This window comes from Solanum tuberosum, unplaced genomic scaffold (assembly GCF_000226075.1).
Source record: "Solanum tuberosum cultivar DM 1-3 516 R44 unplaced genomic scaffold, SolTub_3.0 scf00445, whole genome shotgun sequence".
Lineage (NCBI taxonomy): Eukaryota > Viridiplantae > Streptophyta > Magnoliopsida > Solanales > Solanaceae > Solanum > Solanum tuberosum.
In genome coordinates, this window is record NW_006239374.1 from 417,288 (window position 1) to 441,711 (window position 24,424).

The window sequence follows — 24,424 nt, forward strand, 5'->3', positions numbered from 1 at the left end:
TATATTGAGTAAGCAAATGTGTAACCATCCAATTCGACCCATTAGATATGAGTCGGATAACCGACTTTTTTAAAAATGATCAACTATGAATATTCATATTATTAAATACCCTTGTTATTTTCACGAGTTCTTATTTTCTGAGAGTCTAAGCTTATTTTGACTTTTAAATTGTGTCTCACCTAATTATTTCTAAAGCCATGAATAGTATGGCTAGTTAACCTCTTTCCTATCTATGTTAAATATGAGCTGATCAAATATTTTATATTAATTTTTCTCTAACACGTTTTTAACCCACCCATATCTCACCCGACCCGCCATTTGCTGCTCCTATGTACTTCTAACTAAAATCATTTTTCCATATATGCAAATTTCGAAAGCTAAGCCAAACACCTTACTATTTAGATTTAAGATCTAAAGATTGAATCCCTGTCTAATTTGAATTTTACTTTTGGTATTCCATTAACAAATTATAGGCATTTCACACTAAACTAGACATGGCTGGCATCTTTAGATTAACTTTTTAAAAGGCATTTAATCAGTCACTTCATTTCATAAAAAGAGCCTTTTAATCATACTAGAGGCCAATAAGTAGGACAACTAAATCTGTCTCAACAAAGTTGTGCCTTTCTATTTTGACATAGTACATAAACGCGTCTTTTAACTTGACCTCATATGGTATTTATTCCCTCTAACTTTAGATGTGCACTTATAGGCATTTAAACTTGTATAAAATTGAATAAATAGAGACATGAATTTCTACGTAGGACGCCATGTACCCACATTGCTTTGCCATACCAGAAGCTATTAAGTAGGACAACTCAATTTGTCTCCACAAAGTTAGTACCTTTCTATTTTTCATAGTAGGGCAGCCTAAAACACAGTATATCATCAATGATGAAAATGTATACAACTCTATTCCGGCCCGATCCAATATGAAACGAATTTACCATGAAATCGACTCGATCATATTCATATTGTATGGGGACATAATTATTGATTCTTTGATTCTAGTTATTAAGAGGGATCTTAGCAAAGTTTAGGCGGACCAAGAATTTGAACTTAATGAGTTCAAACTCGAAATTTGGAAACAACTTCTTTACCTCCACGAGGTAGTGGTAAGGTCTGCGTACACTCTACCCTCCTCAGACCTCACTTGTGGAATTTCATTGGGTATGTTGTTGAGTTCAAACTTGAAATTCTACCACATCTAATATAATTTGAAGATAAAAATTCAAAATCTATGACCAAATGCTAGCTAATTTACTTGGTTCAAGATCTATTATTTGTACTTGTATAACGAATTTTCTAAACACATACATGCTCTAAGCTAGAGCTACTGGGTTCAAACGAACCTGCAACTTCTTCACTAGTTCCGCCGCCCCTATTCAAGTAACAACTATGGGGGGGAAAGCCCCCTAAGAACCCATGCTGAGGCTGCAAACTCTGAAACACTGAGTTTAGAAAAGTAAAATTACTATGCATCAAACAAACAGTTTTCGCAGAGACAAAAAGGAGGAGGAAGATTCCCAAACTTATATTTGCTGAAACAAACATTACTTTGCGTTAGATTCTCGAATCCAACATTCTGGGACAATGAAAGATTTGCAACTGCTACATGGTATATAATGGTTTTCCAACACAAAGTTGAGTCTTCAATTTCATAGTGTCTTTGCAATGACACGTTTCCAACCCATAATGTACAAAAAGAAACTGAAGAACAAAAATTCTCTCCCATCAAGTGTCTACATTGCAGCTACATTTCCAGTTAATGTACAGTTCCCTAAGTAAAGGGGCAGCATATTAAGAATAAAAAACTCACATGTGACGTTTAGAAGAGCTCTCGAGACTAGTAAGTTCTGCTTGTCATGGAAAAATGAATTTTCTAACGGAGGTGAGACAGATTCACCTGTGTCGTCGGAGAGTTTGGCCATCTTAAGGAGTTGGTTATCTAAATCGTGAGAACCAGTAGCTTCTGGAGCCAAGGGGGGCTCTGCACTTTCTGCAGGAGGAGGAGTTTCTGAGTCTCTTTTATCATTTTCTGATGAATCATCAGCATCCTTTCTTCCGTTGTTTGGCTCGTTGGAACTTCCACCACTACCATCCTTTGGGGCACCAGGGATCAAGTCAGGTCGAGCTTCAACACCAACACGTCTCAGGTGTAGCTGTTCAAATGAAAATACAACCAAGTACTTAGTTGCAACATATTATTCTATCTTATTAAGTACTCAACCTTGAAAGACTCTTCGTAAATAGTAGACCTGAATTCTAAAATGAGAAAAGAAGAAAAAAGGAAATGAAAATGATGTTTGGATGAACAAGCAAAGTTTATACCTGAAGATGAAGATTCACTTCATCAGGCCTAGATAGAAATGGAAAATCACCACCACTTTTCAAGTATGCCCTTCTCGCGCCAGGATACCTTTCACACACTTGATCTTTGAGTGATTGAGGGGTTGCACAATAGTCATTTGTCTTCGCAAAACAAAAATTACAATGCAATAGGAATCAGCCCATCAGACAATTTCTATTTTAGTGACTTTTGTAAGAAAGAAACTAGTAACATTTTAAAAGGACAATAATATCAACCAATTATGCCTCAATCCCCAAACTAGTTTGAGGGGGGGGGGGGGTTTAATTATAAGAATCCCCGACATGAAATGAAGCTCTATTCTAATTTTGAACCCATTTCATTCCAACTCTTGCCAATTTCTTTTTAATCAAGACAAGTTAAGAGGATTTTCAGGATGGTCATGAGCTACATATGTATGCTAACAGCTTTTTGGGGAAAACAAATCAAGCAGTCAATTAACTACAACTCAATTCCAGATCACTTGGGCTTTGGTTATATGAATCCTCTATATCCATTCAGCTTTGTTCAGGTCCATTTCCCTTGGAGTTAAAGAGTTTCTTTTGCGCTCGTGAAATCCTTACACACATGCAAAATAATTTTAATGATGACAATCAACCAGTTGATCCGAACTAAAAGTAAATGCTGAAATTATGTGGTAAGGTCTTGGATCAAACATTCCTATCCCACTAGGTGCGGGAGAAGTAAGTGGAACTCTCCTACCTAAAGCGAAAAATGTCAACTAGTGAGAAAAGATTACAAATAATAGTGAATGGAGAATTTTTTGATGTCTAGCAAGTAGTTGGTTTCCTTATTTTGATGATTAGTGAAGAGGTGAAAGACCAAAATCTCTACACCAAGAGCTACAGACTTCCCAAGGTCAAAATTTATACTCAGCAGTCTGTTTCCAAGCAAGAAATGATCGTCTTGGTTATCATGACTTTTGAAATAAGCAAGTCCCGGGGAAAGTAAAAAAACAAGTGACATCGCAAGAGCAACAGAATGCGGTTGTATCCAGTTAACTTAAATAATTAATGTCCTAAAATTCTAGTGCGGAAAGATGTAAATAAGTACATGGTGTACTAACACTCTAACAGTATGATGTAGTTAAAATATATTTGTGTCGACTTATAGACAATACACTTAAAAAACCAAAACAATGAGAAAGTTGAGGCATGTTGACTATGCATACAACAATTTATTTATTATCTAAAAAAAATTCAGAAAACAACTTTGCAGATTAGACACATACATCCATTAAAGTGATGGAAGAATCTGGAAGAAGAAGGGGTCCAACTGATGCAGCATCAGCTGTTAATGTCAATCTGGAAGCCAAGTCTTCTCTTGAGAGTGTTTCAACCTGCATCCAAATCGAATTCACAAGTTATGAGAATAAGTGAGTCAACTTTTTCTATAAGCAAATAGCTGTGGTATCAAAAACATGGTGAATATGTGATGGTCTAGTTTATCAGTTGAACAACTGAAAGAAAATCGACAATTAGGATTAACAAAATCAGAGGACTATCAAAAACAAAAAACTAAGACCAGTTACACTTTGAACAGGGTACAGCAATGAAACATACAACAAAGATACATGAGTAGCATTTCAAGATATTGTCATCAAGTATCTCATGGTGAAATAGTAGCATACGAAAGCATCACATGTTCTACATATTAGGCAGCTTGAAGCTACAAATCCAAATTCTAGATAGTCAAAGAAAGCAAGAGTGTTACATTAACCAGATCAACTCAAAAGGTAGCAAAATGACACCATCTGACAGGATGTAATGGAAAATCTGCATCCAATTGATATTCTGGACAAAAAATTAAAAGAGGTATGGAAGAGTTTTGGGAGAAAGGGCAGGTTAAATATGTTAGAATTGTCTCAAAAGTATTTAACATGCTTCTAGAGCTTCTTCTGATAATGTTTGAAAAAAGAGGAGAAAAAGGTGCAAAATGGAATACCATACCTGCAATGAACAGTATATGTTATAAGAATAAGATCGCTACACTTTTTCTTTTGAAAAAAGAAATATGATGCATAAACATCTATCTGGCCAACTCTGAAGCAGCAAAAGAAATATGGAAGAACTATAAGTTCAATATACTGCTAACAGCTGCTTTCTGAAAATAGGAATTTTCCAAACAATTTGTGGTAAGAATGACATAAAACCGCTGTAATATAACAAAAAACTGAGCTTAACATTACCTGAGAAACAACAAAATCTACAGAGTCTGCAATAAAGGGTTCCTGGGGACTATCACGAATTCCACTAAGCACATGCCGTTTCAGTATAAAAGCAGGAGCCCAACCAACACTGCAGTAGGAAACCAACAATAGAAGAAAAACATCTTTTAAAATATGAAGAGCTACACAGCTAAAATCATAAAAACAATGAGATGCAAGAATTATGATGTGGTACATATACAAAAAGATATTAGATCATCTATAGCTTATCACATAGATGCAGAAGTTGTAAAGTATGGATGCTGATCAGTCATATATGAGCTATAACAGCAACTTAGCAGCTCTCATGATATGCAAAATAAATAGAATGAAAACTTACATAGGAGCCCAAGGCATTGAAGCTGAGAAACTAGTGGTCTCCACAAATGTATTTGAAAGTACCAAGGACCTAACACGCCGGGGACGATGCTGAGCAAAAAGTTGTGCTAAGAAGCCTCCAAGGGCTGTTCCATAGAGATGAATCTGCCGTAGGACAAGTTTAATACATCAGTTACTTCCTTTATCATGAATAAACTTATCTCTGCTTTTATTCCAAACAAAAAATTTGAAACCAATATCAAACAAGTGACTGATCAAAAAAAAAACTTATAGATGTATCTTTATATGCACTTCTTTGCATACTCTATCTAAATGCATATACAAATCAAGAAAGTCAATTGGTGCATCTTACTCATTCTAAATTGCTCATCTCCTATATAAATAATACTAGTCAGGTTGCACACATTACATGATAGCATCCATGGAGGCATAACTCCAAAAAAGGACTTGGATTGAGCTTGTAGGCAAAGGAGATGCTAGACAAAGTTCAAGAACTTCAACGTGAGATCAAGAAGATGTTTATTGGTGCTATCAAAAGCGAAAAGAAATGCAAAAAAGCCCTAAGGTCGGTTGGGGCTTTAATTGCAAAGCGCAAATAAAGCGTGGGCTATAATGAAAAAAGGTGCAAATATAAATATACATAAGCATGAACAACAAATATATGGACAAAGAAATTGAATTTTTTTACGATAAAGTGAAATACCATTTGTTTAGTGTCGCCACTTCAGGAAATGCTCATTTGCAAGGAAAAGATTGTCTTAGAGCCTTTATGACGACATTGAAGCGCACATAAGCAAGGCGGAGAGCTCAACTTGTTTTGAGCCTTGCTTTAGGGCTTAAGCGCGTCTTTGACAACACTGGTTTATTGTGAAAAAAGAGCTCGAGACTAGTCGGGGAAGATTTGACTAAGCGCTACACTTATCTCATGATCCAAGTCAAGTCCAAGATGAGGAGGATTTTTTTTTTTTGAGAAAAAAAAAATACTCACCAAAGAGGAGCCCAAAATTAAATACATGCTTCAAAGAGCTAACATACACACCTATTTAGATGTGTGCTTGACCAAGATGGGCGTGTGGAATTCCATGTCATCTGCTACTTCTCTCTTATTTTGTTAAGTAGCTTTGGAAAGAAGTGTGATATTAATTTTACTTGTTTTCTTGGTCAAAGTTTCCTTATTTCTTAGAAAGTTTTTACATGTTTTTTAGTTTCCTTGGCCAAAATCTCCGAATTTCTTTTTCTAGTAGGTTTTACTAAATTTCTTTTTCCGAAAGGACTTGTTGCCCAAAGTAGTATTGGATTAATTTCCTAGCCTTTTTGGGAGGGTGTTGCATGCCCCTTAGCATATATTGTTTATTTATTTATAGATACATTATTGTCAATTGAATTGAGAGGATTTTTCCTTTGCACTCATGCTGTGAGTGCTCTTGAATTTTTTCTTCAACCTTCAAGAATCAACTTAAAGGCGGTAAGTTTAATTCCTTCTTATAACTTAGGTTACTTTTAGGTATTCAAGAAAGGTGACAAGTCTTTGCCTAATGTTGTTCTTGATACTCTAACGGGGGGTGGGTTCCATAGCCTATTTTCTTGATTAATTCTCTATCAAAGTTGATTAGTTCTTTTAGGTTAATTGTTGTTGTTAGGAATTAATTTATGACTTCACGCTCATCCTGACATTCTAGATTTCTTGATCCACTTTGAATTAAGGAACTCGTTCTTAAATTCATCTATCTTGATTTTTCCGTTCTTATTATTTCTTTTAGCTTACACACATTCTTACTTTTTTTTTTGAACATTGGTAAAGTTGTATTCTTCAGCATTAAGGACATGCTGGCCACCTTCAAAATTTACAGCCCTAAGCGAAATTACAAGCTCCCTATTAATTCTATAATTTGATCTACATCTTCTATGCAAAGTTGTTTACACCAAAAAAGTAAAGATACCAAACAATTCCATTTTACTTTGTGAATGGAATTAGATCTATCTTCAAAACATCTCCCATTTCTTTCCTTCCACACTGACCACCATATGCATGATGGTATAACATGATTGGTATCACTACATACTTAGGCTTACGTTATAGGGTGCACAAACCAAACTGCAAAATTAAGATTGAAAGAACAATCAAAGTCTGAACTAGTATAGTTGATTTATTAAACATATATTGATTTATTAAAACTTGATCCCTAACGTGAAATTACTACTACACATATGTTGATTTATTAAAACTTTATCTACAACTCCAAAAATTAAGATTGAAATAGTATTCATGTGCCAAAAAAACAAGCAAACTGATATAGTTGGTTTGGTTTGGTTTTGATAAAAAACTGAACCAAACCGCCCCATGTACACCCCTTGTAGCCATCAAGTAAGCACTGACATAAAGGGAACATACATGATGAACATCAATAGCATCTAGAAACTTCTCAAATGCTTGAATCCACTCGTGGTTGTTCCATGCACGCGGAATATCAACGGAAATTACACGGTAACCCTGAGAAAGTAAACCAGAAAATGTTAGCTTCCTTCAATTGAATCTGGGGGTAGTCTTATAGAAAAATTATCCAGTCGCTATATAACGTGGAAAGAGACATATATGCATAGGTTGTAACATGCAAAGAGAACCTTTCAGCCCCTACTAACGGAAATTGTCTTTAGTTAAATCCTAAAATTATGTTGCAAGAGATTCTAACGTCATTTAGAAAATGGAAAATTCTATTTTGCTTAGTGTCATCACTTGACACGATAAATCCATGTAAATACATTTACCTCGTAAAAATAAAAAGAAGAATAAGGTAGTAGTCCATGTAAATACATTTACCTTATAAAAAAAAGATATTAGTCCATGTAGTAAAGAGGGCAAGCCGATGGGGCAAGCGTTATCTATTTTCCAAGATTCAGTGCAGACTAGTGCTTTCTCAGATCTTAGTTTGACCAGCAAAATCATTAAATGAAGAGCAACTTCTGTTACAATTCATACACTGCAGTAGTTATCACTTACACTACTTGATGCATTACTGAGCTTTTATTGGAACGTCTTTCCATGTTCTTCTCAAAGACCACTTCCATTGTGAATAGAATTTTTCATTTGCTGTTGAAAACTTTTCATCTAAGAGCAGAGAGATCAATCAAATAATTGATGTATTGCTGGTCCCTCTGTTGTTAGATCTACATCCCAATTCGGGAACTCATATTTAAGTAAGGTCTCAAGTAAAAGGAGAGATAGAAAGATCAAGAGAGAGAGAGAGAGACAGAGACAGACTCATTCACAAGTGATACCTTCTAGTGATAATCCCAACCACTAGATATCATTATTATATTCCTTCCATCTGCTTAATGATAGATTTTTAAGCTTTCGGCACTACTAAAGTGCATATTTTGCTCTAACCTATGTTGCTCAGACTCTTCAAAAATGTCACACGGTGCATGTCGCATCCTCCAAAAGAAGTGCATTTCTAGAGGATCTGTGTGCAAGTTGCAACAACATTTTTAGAGAGTCCAAGCAACATAGGTTCTAACACAGTTCTAGTCATTTGGAAACCCTAATTGGTACCTTTAACTAATTTTGGAAGTACCATAGTAAGTAATATGGGAAAGACATAACGGATGCAAGTTTAAGTGATTAACTGATCCTTTACATTCATATATATTTATGAATGAGTGAAACGATTACAACCACATATATGACCCGTTCTTCACTGTCATTATCACTCTCAAAGAAGATACACAAAAATTCAGTAATAACTAGATAAAACAAGCAAAGAATCAGGAGTTTTCCTCATTACCTTCATAGACAATGACATTATCTGTTTGTAATATACATCAGCGGTACCAGCTATGCCAGGGAGGCAAATGAGTGGGGGAACTACTTTCGGGCCAAAATCATAATATCGCCACTGCTTTGATCCAATCTACACAACAGATCAAAGTGTTAAGAATAATAATACATTTAACAAGGAGGAAAATAGTCCATTTATGCATCTCTATTACCTAAATAAAGAAGGTCAGTCACCAAAATAGCTGAATTTGTTTGTGAATGAAATTTCACATTCAAAACTAGATGTCAATGAGCTCAAGGAATGCAACATCATATTTTCACTAGTCGAAACAACAATCAAAGTCAAAAGTGTAGAATTGAACACAATTTTTACAATAATTGCAAGGTCCTTTAAAAGAGGACCGAAAAAACTTAAGATCAACATACAACATCAAATTCAAGAAAGTAGCCATCTTCTTCATCTAAAAAAAGTGGTAGTCTTTCCTACTAGTAAAATCATCAATATGCAAGCAAAAAGAGTAGAATGAAGTCCAGGACCAAAAGTTTAGGAAAAAAAGATCTTAATATAAACATAGATTTCCCATCCTATTGTGATTAGCACGAGAAGTTGTTCTGCTTAGATGGAAAACACATCCACACTCCAACATTATTCACATACAAACAAATTCGGCTTAGATGGAAAACACATCCACACTCCAATATTATTCACATACAAAAAAATCAGACCAACTACAAGATAACAGGATTTGCAAGAATTCCAGAAAAGTGCAAATTCTATTGAGAGGAACTAAACTGATCTGCATAACAGGGAGTTTGATAAAGGCAGCACTACAATTACCATGACGTCAATTCAGGGCAAAGTTGTTTCAGAGTTAAAAATGATAACTATAAGCAACTTAAAGGATTTCAGTTGATCTATCAGGAGCAAAAGCTCAGTCTTATCCAGTACTTACAAGGAACACACTTCATGCTTTCTATTATAAACAACAGCTATCATGCCAATTTACTTGTGATGCTCATTGGCCACCTACCAGTCACAGCAGATTCAAGCAAAACAGACAAAAAAAACACATCACAAACAACTATCCAATTGGGCAAATCACAACATGATCATACATTCAGATTCATTGAAATTCAAGAAAACAAGCAAAACACAATCAAATAGAAAAAAGACACAGACCCATTTGAGAAACTAAACAGTTAAACAAAATCAAAGAAACCCCAAATCAGAAAAAACTCAAAATTGATGAAATCAGTCATTACAGGGATCTTATGAAGAGGAACTTGAGACTTGAAGTAGATGTAATCACCAGGAGCCGAAAGGACACCTCCTTTCATAGCCGATATATTCACCTTTCACTGCACATAAACTCCCATCAAAGTTCTTAAATTTGTTCGATTAGAAGAAGAAGAAAACTCATCTTCCTCTCTATTTTGGGTTTTTGGGTCTATAGAATTTCTTCGTAAAAATATCAGACAGGCGTAATGAGCTGGTGTTATGTTGAATGGTGATTAACAATAATGAAACACTAACACGTGGATGGGTCCCTCTCCCTTGATATGTTTTTAGCCGTACGATTCAAGATTTAAAAAATATTTTTTTTAAATGTTAAAATTAATTTTATTTATATTTACATAAAACTATTGAAATTAATAACAAGTGCATTGATATGTTTAATAAAAACAATATAGCAGTGAATTGTTTTCTTTCTTTAGCTAAAGGAGTAAAATACCCTTAAAAGTTTTAATCAAGAGAATATAGTTTGTAACATGTGAAATGATTATATTAGATAATTATATATAAGTTATTTTTTATAAAATTATGTGTATTTGAAAGTTTGTAATTGCAATAGTTATTTAGAAAGCATATAGAGGTATACAATTTACCAATGCGGCGCATTATGCTAATATGATATCTTGTTTATGAATTATAATTTGATCATTTGGTAAGGTTGTATGAGAATTAATTTATTTTTTATTATTATTATTAAAATTTTCATAACTACTAGGGGTTTCATTTTTAAAAAATTACAAATTATATATTCAAACTAAATTTCAAATTTAGATTAACATGATTCCGTGATTCGAAATCATAATTTCATATTACATTCCGAAAGCTAGTTAATTTTGTGGATGTTTATCTTCCCTTGTAATTAATTGCGCTCCACTTTTAGCCATTATTCTATAGCTTACGATATATATATATTTAAGTTATGAAATGTGGTATTTTCTTTTCCTTTTTTTTTCTCATACTTTTTGAAGGTGGAAATATGGTTTTGATTTTGGTTTCCAATGTTTTTCTTTGTTTTTATTATAATAAAATTGATGACCTCCACTAACTTATGCAATAATATTCGATATTGAAATCTTCAATATTGCAATTTATGGACTTGGATGTGAGCCTAGGAATAAAGTAGGTATTAATAGTGAAATTAACTTAAATTGGAATAATCGAACTCCAAAATAATAAAAGGAACACAAAATTAAGATCAAAAGCTGTCTAGAACCTTGGTTTAGAATAGATAATATAAGAGTAAAATAATCAAAAATCTGCATATTGGCCAAGTTTAGGTGACAAGAAGTTTACGGCAATAATAATGTTCCATTTTCACCTCAATTGATAATTCCAGATGACAATTGTAATTCCAAAGTATGCAATAACTGACATTTACAATGAAAAATCTGGCGATTAATTCACAAATCATAAGCATGTGAACGTCGAACCCAATGATATGTTCATGCTCGGGAGCTTAAGTCAACTCCAAAAGCAACTCATGAGACGAGAATTTGTCCAAAATTATATAAGACAACAACTCAGTCACTCAACTAATGTAAAAACAATCTAACAGTTCCTATGCAAAAAGACGATTATAAACATAGAGTTAATTTGACTAATCTGCAACATTTATCTGACAAATAAACTAAGTTATAGCAGAAAATGACGAAGCTAAAGGTTCTTACACGACACCAAATGAGTCCCTCATCACCCCTTGCAGGACCCCAGTTCCCGAAAGAGCATACAGACAATTCAGTATAGGACTAGCTAGTGTGCACAAACCTTACCCTTATGTCGTGGAGATAGAAATGTTGTTTCCGAAAGACCCTTGTCTTGAGTAACACATAACAAGGCAGTTTAAAAAAGACAATATATAGGTATAACAAGGCATAACAAATGATAGAGAAAGCGTCACAGACCATAGAAAGCAGAATAATGTGATGCCTAACTAGTTAAGAAGAGGAAAATGCCTATAAAAGCCAGCTCAAACTAAGAATTTCTTAAGACGGATAGAGATTACATCCTAAACAAGTACAAGGATCCTAAAATGTCGTTTCAGAATTGGCTACAAGAGCAGATTGTGCATCTGGCACAGCCCTCGCCCCGTTCCACCAAATAATTTTGTTCCTTAGAAACAAAATTCCAAGATTAGAGTCAGGCCCAGCACCTTCTTTGATGGTGACAAAACTAAATAAACAATGTCCATAGCTGTCAAGTCATGCAAACACATGAATGGGCTAAAAGACTACAACTTTTGTTGCTTTCTATCAACGAGAAAGAAAATAAGCAAGCAAAACAAAAGAGCCTGATGCTACCATCCATAAAGACAGAACTTCCACTAAGATACATACAAAATTCTTTTTCCATAGAAAAACGGTCTTAACAAGCTCGTGAATCCCAAAGATGGACGAAAATTGCACAGTAATACATGATTACTGGTGAGTTTAACAATATTGACCATATGAAATGCTTGTTCTTTTATTCTAGGAAAAGCTAAATTTCCAAATTACAGACTATCTAAAGCAATGACATGAAAACTCTAAACTACTCTAAGGGAGTCGAAGAGGAAGGTACAACTACTAAAAAGCAAGGATGTAAAAATAAATATCAAGGAATCCTAGCAAAGTAAATGGAGGAAACAAATGAAAAATTATCAACTCCCGAGTACCGACTACATTAAAATTCCATCACAGCCTGTTTAAAAACTTATTTTTATCATTCTTGAAGTTGAATATTAGTAAACTGCTTAAGGACGAATAAAACTGAACTTAGAGGGAAACAGATATGTTTCTTTATAGCAGTTCTGACAAATCGAATAAGCCAGAGCTTAATCCAAAGTATTATAAGTATGGTGATTAATGAAACATGAAACTACCATAAGAGGGTCGATAGATCAAACATGCTTTAGTAGTAGCAGTAGTAGAATGTACAATGATCACCTACAAATAGAATACCTAAAACAATGTGGCAAATCAATGAAGAGGTATCATCAACGCGCAGGAAACATTAGAGAGAAACAACGCAACACCAAGTTTAAGAACTTCACCAAGAACTCTTCTTCTTCTTCGAACCATAGTAGCTAACATACCACTTCACAAACTTCTTTAACCCCATTTCCAAATCAGTAGTGGGCTTATATCCCAGCTCCGTATGTGCCAAAGTGATATTAGCATGTGTAAATGGCACATCCCCATTCCTCGGCATTTGGATAACCTTCTTCTTTGCTTTAACCTTCAACAACTTCTCCAAAATACTAACAAGTCTCCCAACAGGCACCGGCTTTGTGTTACCTAAATTATAAATCCTCAATTGGGCTGCACCCTTCTTCTTTCCCCCACTCCCTGTGCTCTTTTTCGCGGTATCCAGTGCTGCCAAACAACCCATTACCACATCATCAACATAAGTAAAATCCCTAGCAACACTACCATGATCAGACGTCTCAAAAATCTTGATTTCCTTCCCTCTCAAAATATCTTTAGTAAAGAAAAAATAAGCCATATCTGGCCTACCCCATGGTCCATATACTGTGAAAAACCGCAATCCAGTAATCGAAAGACCATATATATGGTTATATGTATGAGCAATTTCTTCACCAGCCTTTTTAGTGGCTGCATACAAACTAGCAGGCTGATCAGTTCTATCTTTTTCTGAAAAGGGTACTTTTGAATTCAATCCATAAACAGAACTTGACGAAGCCCAAACAATACTAGGTTGTGGATTAGCCATTTTACATGCTTCTAGCAAACTAACAAAACCAGCAATATTACTATGAACATAAGAACCTGGATTCTGCATTGCATATCTAACTCCAGCTTGAGCTGCCATATGCATGACATGTGTAAAAGCAACAGCATCAAACAGCTTCCTCAGCAAAACAGCATCATTAATATCACCCTCAACTACCATAATCCCTGAACGTTCAAGAAGGCCCTGTCGGGCTTTTTTCAGCCCGACATCATAATACTGATTAAAATTATCCAGCCCCAAAACGCCGTCTCCACGGCGTTTCAGGCCTAGAGACACATGGGTCCCCACAAAACCGGCAGCACCAGTGACTAGAACGGTAAAGCCCGTTTTAGACCTTGGTCGGGCCGAGGCCCGAACCCGACGCTCCCAATTCGGGCCGAGCGGGGGAGATGGCGAAAGAGAGTTTTTCAGACTCCGGCGGCTGTTTCCGGTGGTGGGGTTGGTCGGAGACGAGAAAAAGATGAGCAAAACGATGAAAAAGATGAAAAAAAAGGACCAAAGAGTAAACCTGGGAAACAGAGTAGGGTGAAAACGGAGACGATAAAGATTATAGGGTGAAGATTTATCAGGCTTAAACTTTCCTGGGGTGGAAGGAATGGAATCCAAATGCGTAAGAATGGGCTTCAATTGAGTCATTTTTTCCAGTGATGATCAAAATTCAAACAAGTCAACAATTGAAGAAAATCCTTTCTGGTGTTTACATAGATGAAAAACACAAAAAAGATTGAAACTTTTTCGATTTTTCCGATTGATTCAGCTTGAAAACTTCAATTGAAACTCAGAATTTTTGGAATTTTTTATTCTTGAAAACAGAGTCCGATGGGGAGAACAGGTTTAGTGACTATGGGTTTTCGGGCCGGCGAGGTGCTGTAATGTTATTGGGAAAGTAAAAAGACAAACATAATATTACTCCCTCCTTCCTATTTACGGGTACCGTTTGACTTGACACTAGTATTTTTTTTAAAATAAAATTATAAAAATTGATTTAAATTAAATAATCCTTAAAATTAATGTAAATTATTAATTTTAAAAATATTTTTCTACTCGATTAATTAAATTTAGTTAAATCCCTAATCTACCAGATGTTATACAAACGGTCACAAATTCTTATAAAAGTACGAAGCTCTTAATAAAAAGACGAGAGAAGTATTGAAAACACTCTCACTTATATTACAAGATCGGAGATATATGTTTTTTAGATTGTCAATATTTCAAGAATGAAACTAATAATTTACATCGAATTTAGGAATGTTTTTCAATACTTTTTTCTTTATTGTAAAAGCAAGATTTTGAAATTAAAATATTTTTTATTATAATTTTAAAAAATGATGTTTTTTTATGAAATAATCTAAAAGAAAAGAGTGTCTCATTTGAGGGCAGAGAGTAGTACTTTTATGTATTTTTTTTCCTTAAAAAGATTTGTAGAATATGAATGCTTTATGGGATTACGTGTCAAATTTTCGTTTGGTTTAATGATCTTTTATGGTACTATCTTTAACGGGTCTCCCCTTTTTATTGACTTTTTCATATGGAAAAAATATATTTATAATAACGTGTAGAAATTGTAATCTTATTTGTTGGTTAATTTCCTCTCATAAATTTAGGAAATAAAAAAAGCAAGCAATATCTTTATAAATCTTTGCAAAGTTTTCTTTAGAAACTCTATCTTGGTTTAAAAAAATGAATATTTTTTTCTAAAAAATTATAATTAAAAAGTGTCTCCAAACTATAAAAGAAAAATTCTTCCACAAAAATATCTTATACGTAAATCTCCATTTAACATATAAAATATTTTCATAGTTATAAATAAGATATTTGGAAAAAAAATTATTTTAATCAATTCAATTCGTAAGTAATCATAAGAGATTATTTTCTCTAGTAAATATGCATCTGCCCTAAATATTCAAACACAATAACATCAACTTTTTCCAATAAACACTTCTTAAAAGATTTTCCATATATATATATATACACTTTTTGTCTTTTATTTGAATTTTTTTGGGTAGCAATGAAATGGAAATCCAAACAGTAGCTAGAAAAGTTTTCTTTAATTGTGTGAATAATAAGAAATTAATGATAATTATTGTGTTGAGTTAAAAATCTCGTGAATTAAATGCTCAGTCATGTGTAAAATTAAAGTGAATATATTTCATAACAAAATCAAGGTTCTTATTAATCTATCAAATAAGTTGATTTTTGTAACGTGGTACAATATAATTGTGTGTTAAATGTACGAACATGTGATTTTTTTTCTCATTATATTAAATTAATGATAATGACTTCGCGAATTCAAAAGGCGTTAGTTACTTAGGTTACTATTATAAATAAAATCTTCATAAGCTGGCAAAATTAAGATGTTAATTACACGATTAATGAACCTTTATTCCTATTTCAAGCTTTGAGTCCCAAAAGTTGAAGAAAAATGTAGTACTACTTTTTAAGGGAGAGTTTGAATAAAAAACGTATGAATTTGCACATATATTTACATATGCATGGATTTTGTATCAACACTAATTACCAGTCTAATTAGGTCAAAGAGTTTCTTATTGCTCTGTTATCGATACTTGAGTTGAGAGTCTTTCGAAAATAACAATACTTTTTTTTATATATTTTTAAAGATGATAATCATATTACTTAGAGTTTTCATTTTAAATATTTTTAAAGATTATTAAATTATTTTCCTAATAAATTGGATTTTTTTTTCCTTAACGTGCAACAGAAAAGAAAAAGGTCAAATAAGGAGTCTTATGTAAGCCACCAATATATATATATAGACCCAAAAATGGTTAATCTAGAAATTTATGACACACAAAATTGACTTAATTACTTTTCAAATGGATCCAGGGCTGCTCAAACCGTCAAACACTTTGTGACCTAGACTCAAAAATAAATTGGAGGACTTCAATTTTTAGATAATTAAGTACGTAATATTTATTGTTTTTTAATTTAAAATTCATTTTTAAAAAAATAAAATGCAAAGTGGTTGATATATTTCTTAAAAAATTGCTTTGAGATGCAAAATTATTCTCTCTTTTTTTTTTAAACTTTTTTTTATAAATAGTATTTCATTCATTTTATTTGTTTGTTCGATTTTTATTTGATAAGGAGTTCGACATTTAATAAGAAAGAACCAAAAAAAAATTAATCTTATAAATGTTGTAAAGAATACTTATTAATCTTAATATTGTCAAAGAAAATAAGGAGGCTCAAATTTGGGGGTCTAAAGAAAATGTCTTATTTTTCAAAGCGTAAATTCGATCATGATTAAACTTTTCACATTGGTGTAGGGGTTCTTGGGCCTTCTTATAAAGTTTGACTATCATTTTCTAATTGAATTTGTTTTTGAGGTATAAATTAAATTCAAGATCTAATTCGGCATGACACCATGGTTGAATATGATGTGAACCTCCTAAATTGAACAACTATACGAATGAAATACCTTCTAATCCATAAATATAACACATAAAATCAAAAAACTTCAAATTAAATAAATGTTCAAATTCGAGTACAGAGATATAAATAGACCCAAGACCTAATTGTTCAAGAATGTTCTTATAAAGATTATATAAACTACCAGTGGGGAAAAATCCATTTGAAAATCGTTTTGTGATTACTTCCTAGTAATTTGTTGGATCGAAAAGCTAGTGTCACGTTTCTAGAATAAATAGAAAATATCATTTTGGTGGTAGTATTATATTATATCAAAAGTCAAAACAATAGAAGAGTTATATTAAACTAAGTAAGAAAATAATATGTAATTTTCAAATAAATTAACTTCGTTGACTAAATCATCCCTTGTTTAATTTATTATTAAGAGTCGAGAATCAAGAGTCCTGGTTGGATGAATAGAATTGTTCTATCATGAATTAGGTTCCCAAATTTGAGTTAGGATTAGTCAAATTTCAAACAAATTTTTTGATACCAAATGGAAATTAAAAAAAAAGTCTAAAATTTATTTCTTTCACATGAAAGTATTTTTTTAAATTTTTATGTAAATATATTTCGTCATACTAAACCAAATTATGCCACCTGCTCCTCTGTGTAAAGTATATTTGAATACAGCATTGCTTATTTGACACGTTCTTAACTTGCAAATTGCCATATATTTTTTCCGTTTTATTTTATCTTGTCATGTTTTTAGAAAATATTAATATAAAAATTTATTTCCTTTGATATATTGTTTAATGCTATTCTCGTTTTTCATCATATATTAATTTTTCTGCATATTTATTGAGTAAGAACAAAAGTGGAGAAAAAATAATTATTACATTTTGCTTTTTAAAACGATAATTACTTCCTTTATTTATTTTTATTTGTCCGATTTGAATTTTCACGCGAAAAATAATACTCTCTCTCTTTACTTTTACTTGTCCATAATTTCCAAAAAAAAAAAGATTTCCATTTTTACTTGTTACTTTAAACATACTAAGAAAAGATAATTATTTTCTTCCATATTTAATCCTTAACGTTAATTACTTATATTTCAAATTATTTTTCAAAATTTAATACTAAACATAAACTATAAGAGTAGTGTGGTAAAAGCCATGACAATTATTATTTTCTTCAGGGGTGTGTCAAATTCAAATGTGACAAGTAAAAGTGAACGGAGGGAGTAATATGTTTTTCTTTTGATATAGTAAAAGTGATGAGTACAAATGAAAATGTATTGTGAGCAAATAAAAGCATGGACTACAAAGAATATATTTTAAACCATCTATTTCTAGTAAATACGATAACTAATATGGACTAAAGAGAGTATAACTTTAATTTTTTCTTTTTTCTTCTTTTATAACTATTTCAAATTCAAAGTTTTGATGATATCACATGCTCTAAATTAAGAATATTTAGCAAACGTAATGGATAGGGTTCTATATTTCAGTTTTGATGCAGTCAATCAAACCTCTGGTTACACATGTATTTTGTTAGGGTGGATTTATGATTTAAATTTGGTGAATTCAAAATTTTTTATTAGTTTTGATGGATAAGTGACGTCATAAATTTGGCTTTGATAAGTCAAACTTCAAGTACAAATATTGGAAGTCTTTCGACAAGTCAAACTTTAAGTATCAAAAATTTATTATCAAACTTCAAATATAATATTTTTAATAATAATTTTGATCGCACATAACTAAAGTTAATTCTATACTGATCAAAGTTGCAATTTTTTTTTATATTATAATTATGACTTAAATGATAATCTTAAAATCAGATATATATCCCCCCGGGCAACCCCCACGTCGATGTTTTCCGAGCCGAGGTTCTACTAGGTTCAACATGAAGCCCATTGAAGGTCTGATAAGTAACAAATGTTGGACACAAGCCCAAAAGGCCCAATTTTTATGGAACAATCCAAAGGCCCAAGTTTTCAAATACAAAAGGCCCCTAGTTCTGCACCTACCTAAAGGAAAATTTTCCTCCGAATTTTAATATAATTTTTCACAAAAAAAGTTTACCCTTCAATAAAATTCAAATCCAAGTCGAGCGATGACACCGTCAATAATGACGAGATGAGAGACTCTCCTCTCAACTCTGTAAGAGTTAGAACAAGTGCTTCTATAGTTCTATATACAAGCATAAATAAATATTTAACGATCAATTTTTAAAATTTAATCCAAAATATATAGTCAGTACTAGCTTAATTAGATACAAACTACGAGTCTATCACACTATAATTTGAATTGTAACTTTTTTTTTTTAAAAGAAAAAAAATTCTAAAAATCTAATTCTTAAATAGGTGGGCCTCTCTAGAACGCTAATGGAAAAGAATTTTTTTACAGAAATACACATTTTATTTTATCATAATCTCTAAAATTTTCTATCATTATTTTTTTTTTTAAAAATCTCTTCTCGGATACATCCCTTCCCTCTTCCCGATACATCCATATCCCCTTTCGAATACTTCTCTCTCATCTCGGATACATGATATATCTCTCCCATTAAGTAATGTATCATTCGCAATCTGTGAGCTATGTATCTGCAAACTTCCCGATATAACCAAGATCCTATAATTTTAAGGGATTTTTATAATTTACAAAAAATAGAAATAGAATATAATTAGCTTTTGACACTATAATATTTATGATGGAAAAATAGAATCCACAAGAAATCACCAACCACAGACACTGATATATTTGAGCCATAAATATTTACTAGTGTCAGAGAGTGTTATCAGTGTGGCCCATGGTCACTTCATCATATTTCACGTGGATATGTGTAACACCCTAGAAATTTTTTGAGCTAAGACTTGAGCCATCCTTCGTTGTGAGTAGGATTTTGTCAAGGAATTAAAATTTCTTAAGTGTTAAGTTCACTAGATGTAGCACTTTGAGTTCGAAAAAGAACTAAATTGGAAATAGCAAAATCTGAAATTTTGCAAGTTAAGCTAAGTATGAGTTTTGGGTTGACTTCAAACGACTATAACTCCTAGCTCAGGATGAGTTAGGTGTTCTACCAGTTACCGTAGGAAATAACTTTGAATTATCTTTCCAACGCCGCCGAGTTTACTAAGTTTCGAGGTCGGATGAGTGAGATATGGCCCTTTGAAGTTAGGCTGTCCAGTTAAGGAAAGTTAGCCAGAAATAGTGAGGGGTATTTTGGTCTTTTCCTTACCCAATCAGATTTAATTCATTTTTAGTAAGGTTTTAAGGGTCTAATCCTATTAGGTTCAGTTTTATAATTCTAAAATTCACCTAGGGTTTTAATTGAGAGTTCAAGAAGAGAAAAGAGGAGAGGATCAAGCGTTCGTCGAGATTCCTGCGTGTTGTAGCGGATTTTCGCCATGAGTTTGATCCCTAAGAGGTATGTAAGCTTCCATAGTGTTGGGTTTGTTCACCCACATGCCAAACCTAATATTTTCAGCGTAAATTTCATTCTTGAAGTTGAAAGATTAGAGTTCTTGATAAGTATTCTTGAAGTTCATTCTAAATCTTGTTGTGTTGGGTTTTGGATGATTTCTTGAGATCAAAGTGAGTGTTTTAAGGGATGTATTGAGTAGATTAGAGTGTACTTATGTTAAGTAATTGATTCTAAGTGATTGGGGAAGAAACCGTTCGATTCTAGGCGAGTTAGGGTAAGAAAACGAGCAAAGAAGTTTGTCAGATTTTCTAGGTTGGGGGACTGGCGCCTGCCAGAGCGCCCCAAACCCTCCTATGAATGTTAGGGGCTGGTGCTTCGCGCCACCCCTAGCCCCAGGGTCTCCTGCCCCTCCAGTTTGTCGTCGGTTGCCCCGTTTGAGTTCGTTTAAAGTGCACCTTCACTTATTTTCGATTCTAACTACTCTAAGCTACTTCTAAACACCTAAAATCATTCCTAACATGATCATAACCTTGAATCCATAATTCAAATTCAAGGTAGAGTTAAAGAGTTAAGTTTTGAGCATTCATTCGAACATTCTAAGAAAGTCTCTTTGAGCCCTTTTGAGGAGTCTTCTACAACTTCTATTAACTTGTTTCAAAACTCAAGTAAGTGAGAATGAGAGTGAGGATAATGTATTAATGAGCCTACACTATCACCTAGATTCTTCATATCATGAAATATAACTCTTGAATTCATAATTCACATTTAAGAGAGAGTTAATAGTAGAGTTCAAGAAAGCCTTTAAGTTAAATTGTGAATCCTTTGAGATCAACTATCGATTTGAACTAAGTTTTGAGAAAGTAAGTAAGAGAAAGAGAAGAGTCATATACATGAGTTCCATGTGGTTTGTAGACCTTCGAGTCAAGTCGTTCATGCCCATAAATTCCGCATGAACTCCATAAGTTGAGTATCTATGAGAGAAGTAATATCTCCAAGTTCTAATCCTTTAAGTGTTGAGTTTCTAATCCATTTGAGATTACATTCCTAATCATGAGACTAGTACATGTTACCTATAAAGTCCTTAAGTTGAATTATTCATTCCCATAATTCCGCATGACCCCTATAAGTCAAGCAGTCTTGAGACGAGGAGTATCTTTGAGTCCTTGAGTTGAGTAGTTCATGCTCATAAATTCCGCATGAACCCTCTGAGTTGAGCATTCTTGAAGTGAGTAGTATTATTGAAGTTCTTGAGTTCCAAGTATTGAGTTTTATCTATGGTTATTGAAAACCTTGCTTTGAGTCGTTCAAGTCCATAATTCGGTGTGAACCATAGTTTAAGAAGTCTTTTACAAACGTTTTAACTTTGTTTTAAGACTTAAGTTTTGAGTTAAGCAAAGAGTAAAGAGTAAAGAGTTGAGTTCATTTCTTCAAAAGAGTATATCGGGACTATGTATTCCCAAAGAGTAAATGTTTTCATATTTAAACAAGAAAGGAAACTGAGATTTCAAAAGAACTTTTGAGCTAGTTTTTCAGTAAAGAGGGAACTTTGATTTTCAAGAGAGCTTTTAAGCTAAGTTTTGAGTAATTATCTCAAACCAAAGAAAGAATTTTATTTTTACAAACATATGAGCTGAGTACGTTTTGGGAGTAGTATTGACCACCGATATGGGGATGCGAGTTTAGATAACTCAAGTCTCCATAAACCATGTAGCCATCATGGGTATTAATAGGTTATACTTTTTAGATGATCACATAAGTTAAGCTAGTGGATCCACTAAGTTAAAGCGTTCTATATAACGGCAAAGTATATAACAGTTCTGGCAGCGTGGGCAAGACGTTGTATCACCACTTAGGCTCATAGTGGTGGTTGTCGGTTAGAGAATCTCCCACAGAAACTATATTACTTTATTATATAAGTAAGTTGAGTTTGTTATTGCATTTTCTTTAACGAACTAAGTTGTTTTACTGTTTTATAAAGCTTTCCATATATTGTATATGTATTGTTGCTTTATATTGAGTTGAGTACCCATAGTTGAATATCATATCTCTGAGTTAAGTATTTTATCCTTGAGTACTTCTGAGTTGAGTAAGTTGAGTAGTTTTGAGTATCCTTGAGTACTCCTTGAGTTGAGTAAGTTTGAGAAGAGGTAAGTATGTTTCCTTTTTATCAAGTTTCAAGCTTATGTTTATGCTTTAGAATTCCCCTTACATGCTCGTACATTTCACCTACTGAGCCATTTGGCCTGCATCTTCTCATGATGCAGACACAGGTATTCAAGATCATCAACAAGAGTTTCGTTGATACATCCAAGAGTTCGAGTTAGCTATGGAGAGCATCCTATTTTCGGAGGATTTCATTTACTTTTCAGTTTAGTCAGGATATCGTGGGTCTTGTCCCGACTTCCATCTTTATCAGTTAGAGGCTTCATTAGATAGTCAGTATAGTTGAGAAGTCTGTATTATTTATTTATTTTATTAAATATTTCAAAGACTTAAGTTGCCAATTTTGGGGTGAGTTTGAATATATTTTATTATTCACAATTTTCATTTGAGTTAAAGTTTGAATTTAAGTTTTATGAACTTTTATTTCAGTTTTTAAGTTTTGTATGCTTGAATCAGTTTTCCGCTTGTAGTCAGCCAGGATGAGGGTTCGCTTGGGGACCAGCAATGGTCTTCGAGTGCCGGTCACGTCCAGGGTGTAGGCTCGGGTCGTGACAATATGAATATTTATGGCCCAACAAACTCCTTTAACAAAGTTGATCTTCTCAAAGAAGAAAATCCATCACAAAAAACACCAAGAAAAAAAAGAAGAAGCTAAAAGGGGTATTACAAATTTACAACTAGTTTACTTGATCTTTTGATGATCTACCTAAGTTTATAAGAAATGCTTATATGCATTAGGATCAAATGTTTATTATCATATTAAAATGTTATAATAGATAACAACACATTATTATTTTTTAACCAGCATGTTCAATTATAACTTCGACTTGGATCATCTCGATCCATCACCTTGGCCTCGATGTAAGTAGGATGTCTCTGTTACTCAACAACTTTTCCCTAATAATTTCTTGAGCTAAAGTGACAGTTTAAATGGAACGGAGGGAATATCCCGTGAAACATCTCATCCACTAATTTCATAAAATATCTTATCTTTATCTTATTCATGCATGGGTTTCCACAAATGGTGGAAATGGGGATGCAAGTTACTCATTGGTGGATGGATGTAGTAATTGGAATTTAGACACATCAAAACATAGCTCAGATTCCATCATAGGACCCCACCATGAATATTCAGTCCAAAAAGTTAAAAAAGTATTTTGGCTTCTACGAAATTTTATGTTTTTTAATGAACTTTCCAATAAAGAAATTTATGTGTGCATGCATTCGTTAACTTCTGAACAAAATTATGTGAATATATGTATATCTATCTTAAAAAACTGACACAGGAGCGGCTCAACATAATTTGAAGCCTAAAGCAAAATTTTAATATATTTTTATAAATGATTTTTTCAAATATTTTTTTTAATTATTATTTATAAGCAAGACTTTATCAATTCAACATTGAAAAACATTATTTTATTGAGACAATTATTATATGAATCAATGATATAGTTCTATAAGTAATAAGTTGATAAATTTTAAATAAAGATAAGAGTTAGAATCATAAAATCTGATTCAAAAAGTTGATAACTTGGTATACCTTAGTTTAATATGAAAAGTTACGAAGAAATAAAAGAATATTTGTAATATATTTTGTTCAACACTTTTCGGCTATTGATTCATATTTTTGGCAGAATATTACTCTAACTATCAAAGATTTGAAGAAATAGAGTGTAGAAGGAGTTAAAAATGATAAATAATGTGAGTGTTGGTGAAGAAAATATGATATATATATATATATATATATATATATAT

The 24,424-nt window shown here is 32.9% G+C and overlaps 2 protein-coding genes across 2 annotated transcripts; both read right to left on the reverse strand.

The window, feature by feature from the left end:
• Positions 1-1,596: 1,596 nt before the first annotated feature.
• On the reverse strand, positions 1,597-10,167 carry LOC102581170 (maspardin). Its single transcript, XM_006363674.2, has 8 exons — positions 9,952-10,167; positions 8,696-8,821; positions 7,306-7,404; positions 4,915-5,057; positions 4,557-4,665; positions 3,600-3,707; positions 2,332-2,472; positions 1,597-2,162 (listed from the first exon to the last, which is right to left on the reverse strand). The coding sequence occupies exons 1-8, from the start codon at positions 10,024-10,026 to the stop codon at positions 1,743-1,745; spliced, it is 1,221 nt and encodes a 406-aa protein (XP_006363736.1). The 5' UTR covers positions 10,027-10,167; the 3' UTR covers positions 1,597-1,742.
• Positions 10,168-12,732: 2,565 nt separating this feature from the next.
• On the reverse strand, positions 12,733-14,586 carry LOC102581503 (UDP-glucuronate 4-epimerase 5). Its single transcript, XM_006363675.1, has one exon. It carries the CDS (start codon positions 14,345-14,347, stop codon positions 13,007-13,009), a length of 1,341 nt encoding a protein of 446 aa, XP_006363737.1. The 5' UTR covers positions 14,348-14,586; the 3' UTR covers positions 12,733-13,006.
• Positions 14,587-24,424: the final 9,838 nt, after the last annotated feature.

What these genes read in the sequence shown, in the direction of transcription:
- LOC102581170 (XM_006363674.2), bottom strand. Translation starts at nt 10,026, where the DNA reads ATGAAAGGAGGTGTCCTTTCGGCTCCTGGTGATTACATCTACTTCAAG. An exon ending in ATGCTATTGATGTTCATCAT is followed by an intron (nt 5,058 to 7,305) that starts GTATGTTCCCTT and finishes GTCCTACGGCAG; the next exon opens with ATTCATCTCTATGGAACAGC. An exon ending in CTTCCATCACTTTAATGGAT is followed by an intron (nt 2,473 to 3,599) that starts GTATGTGTCTAA and finishes TGTTTTGCGAAG; the next exon opens with ACAAATGACTATTGTGCAAC.
- LOC102581503 (XM_006363675.1), bottom strand. Translation starts at nt 14,347, where the DNA reads ATGACTCAATTGAAGCCCATTCTTACGCATTTGGATTCCATTCCTTCC.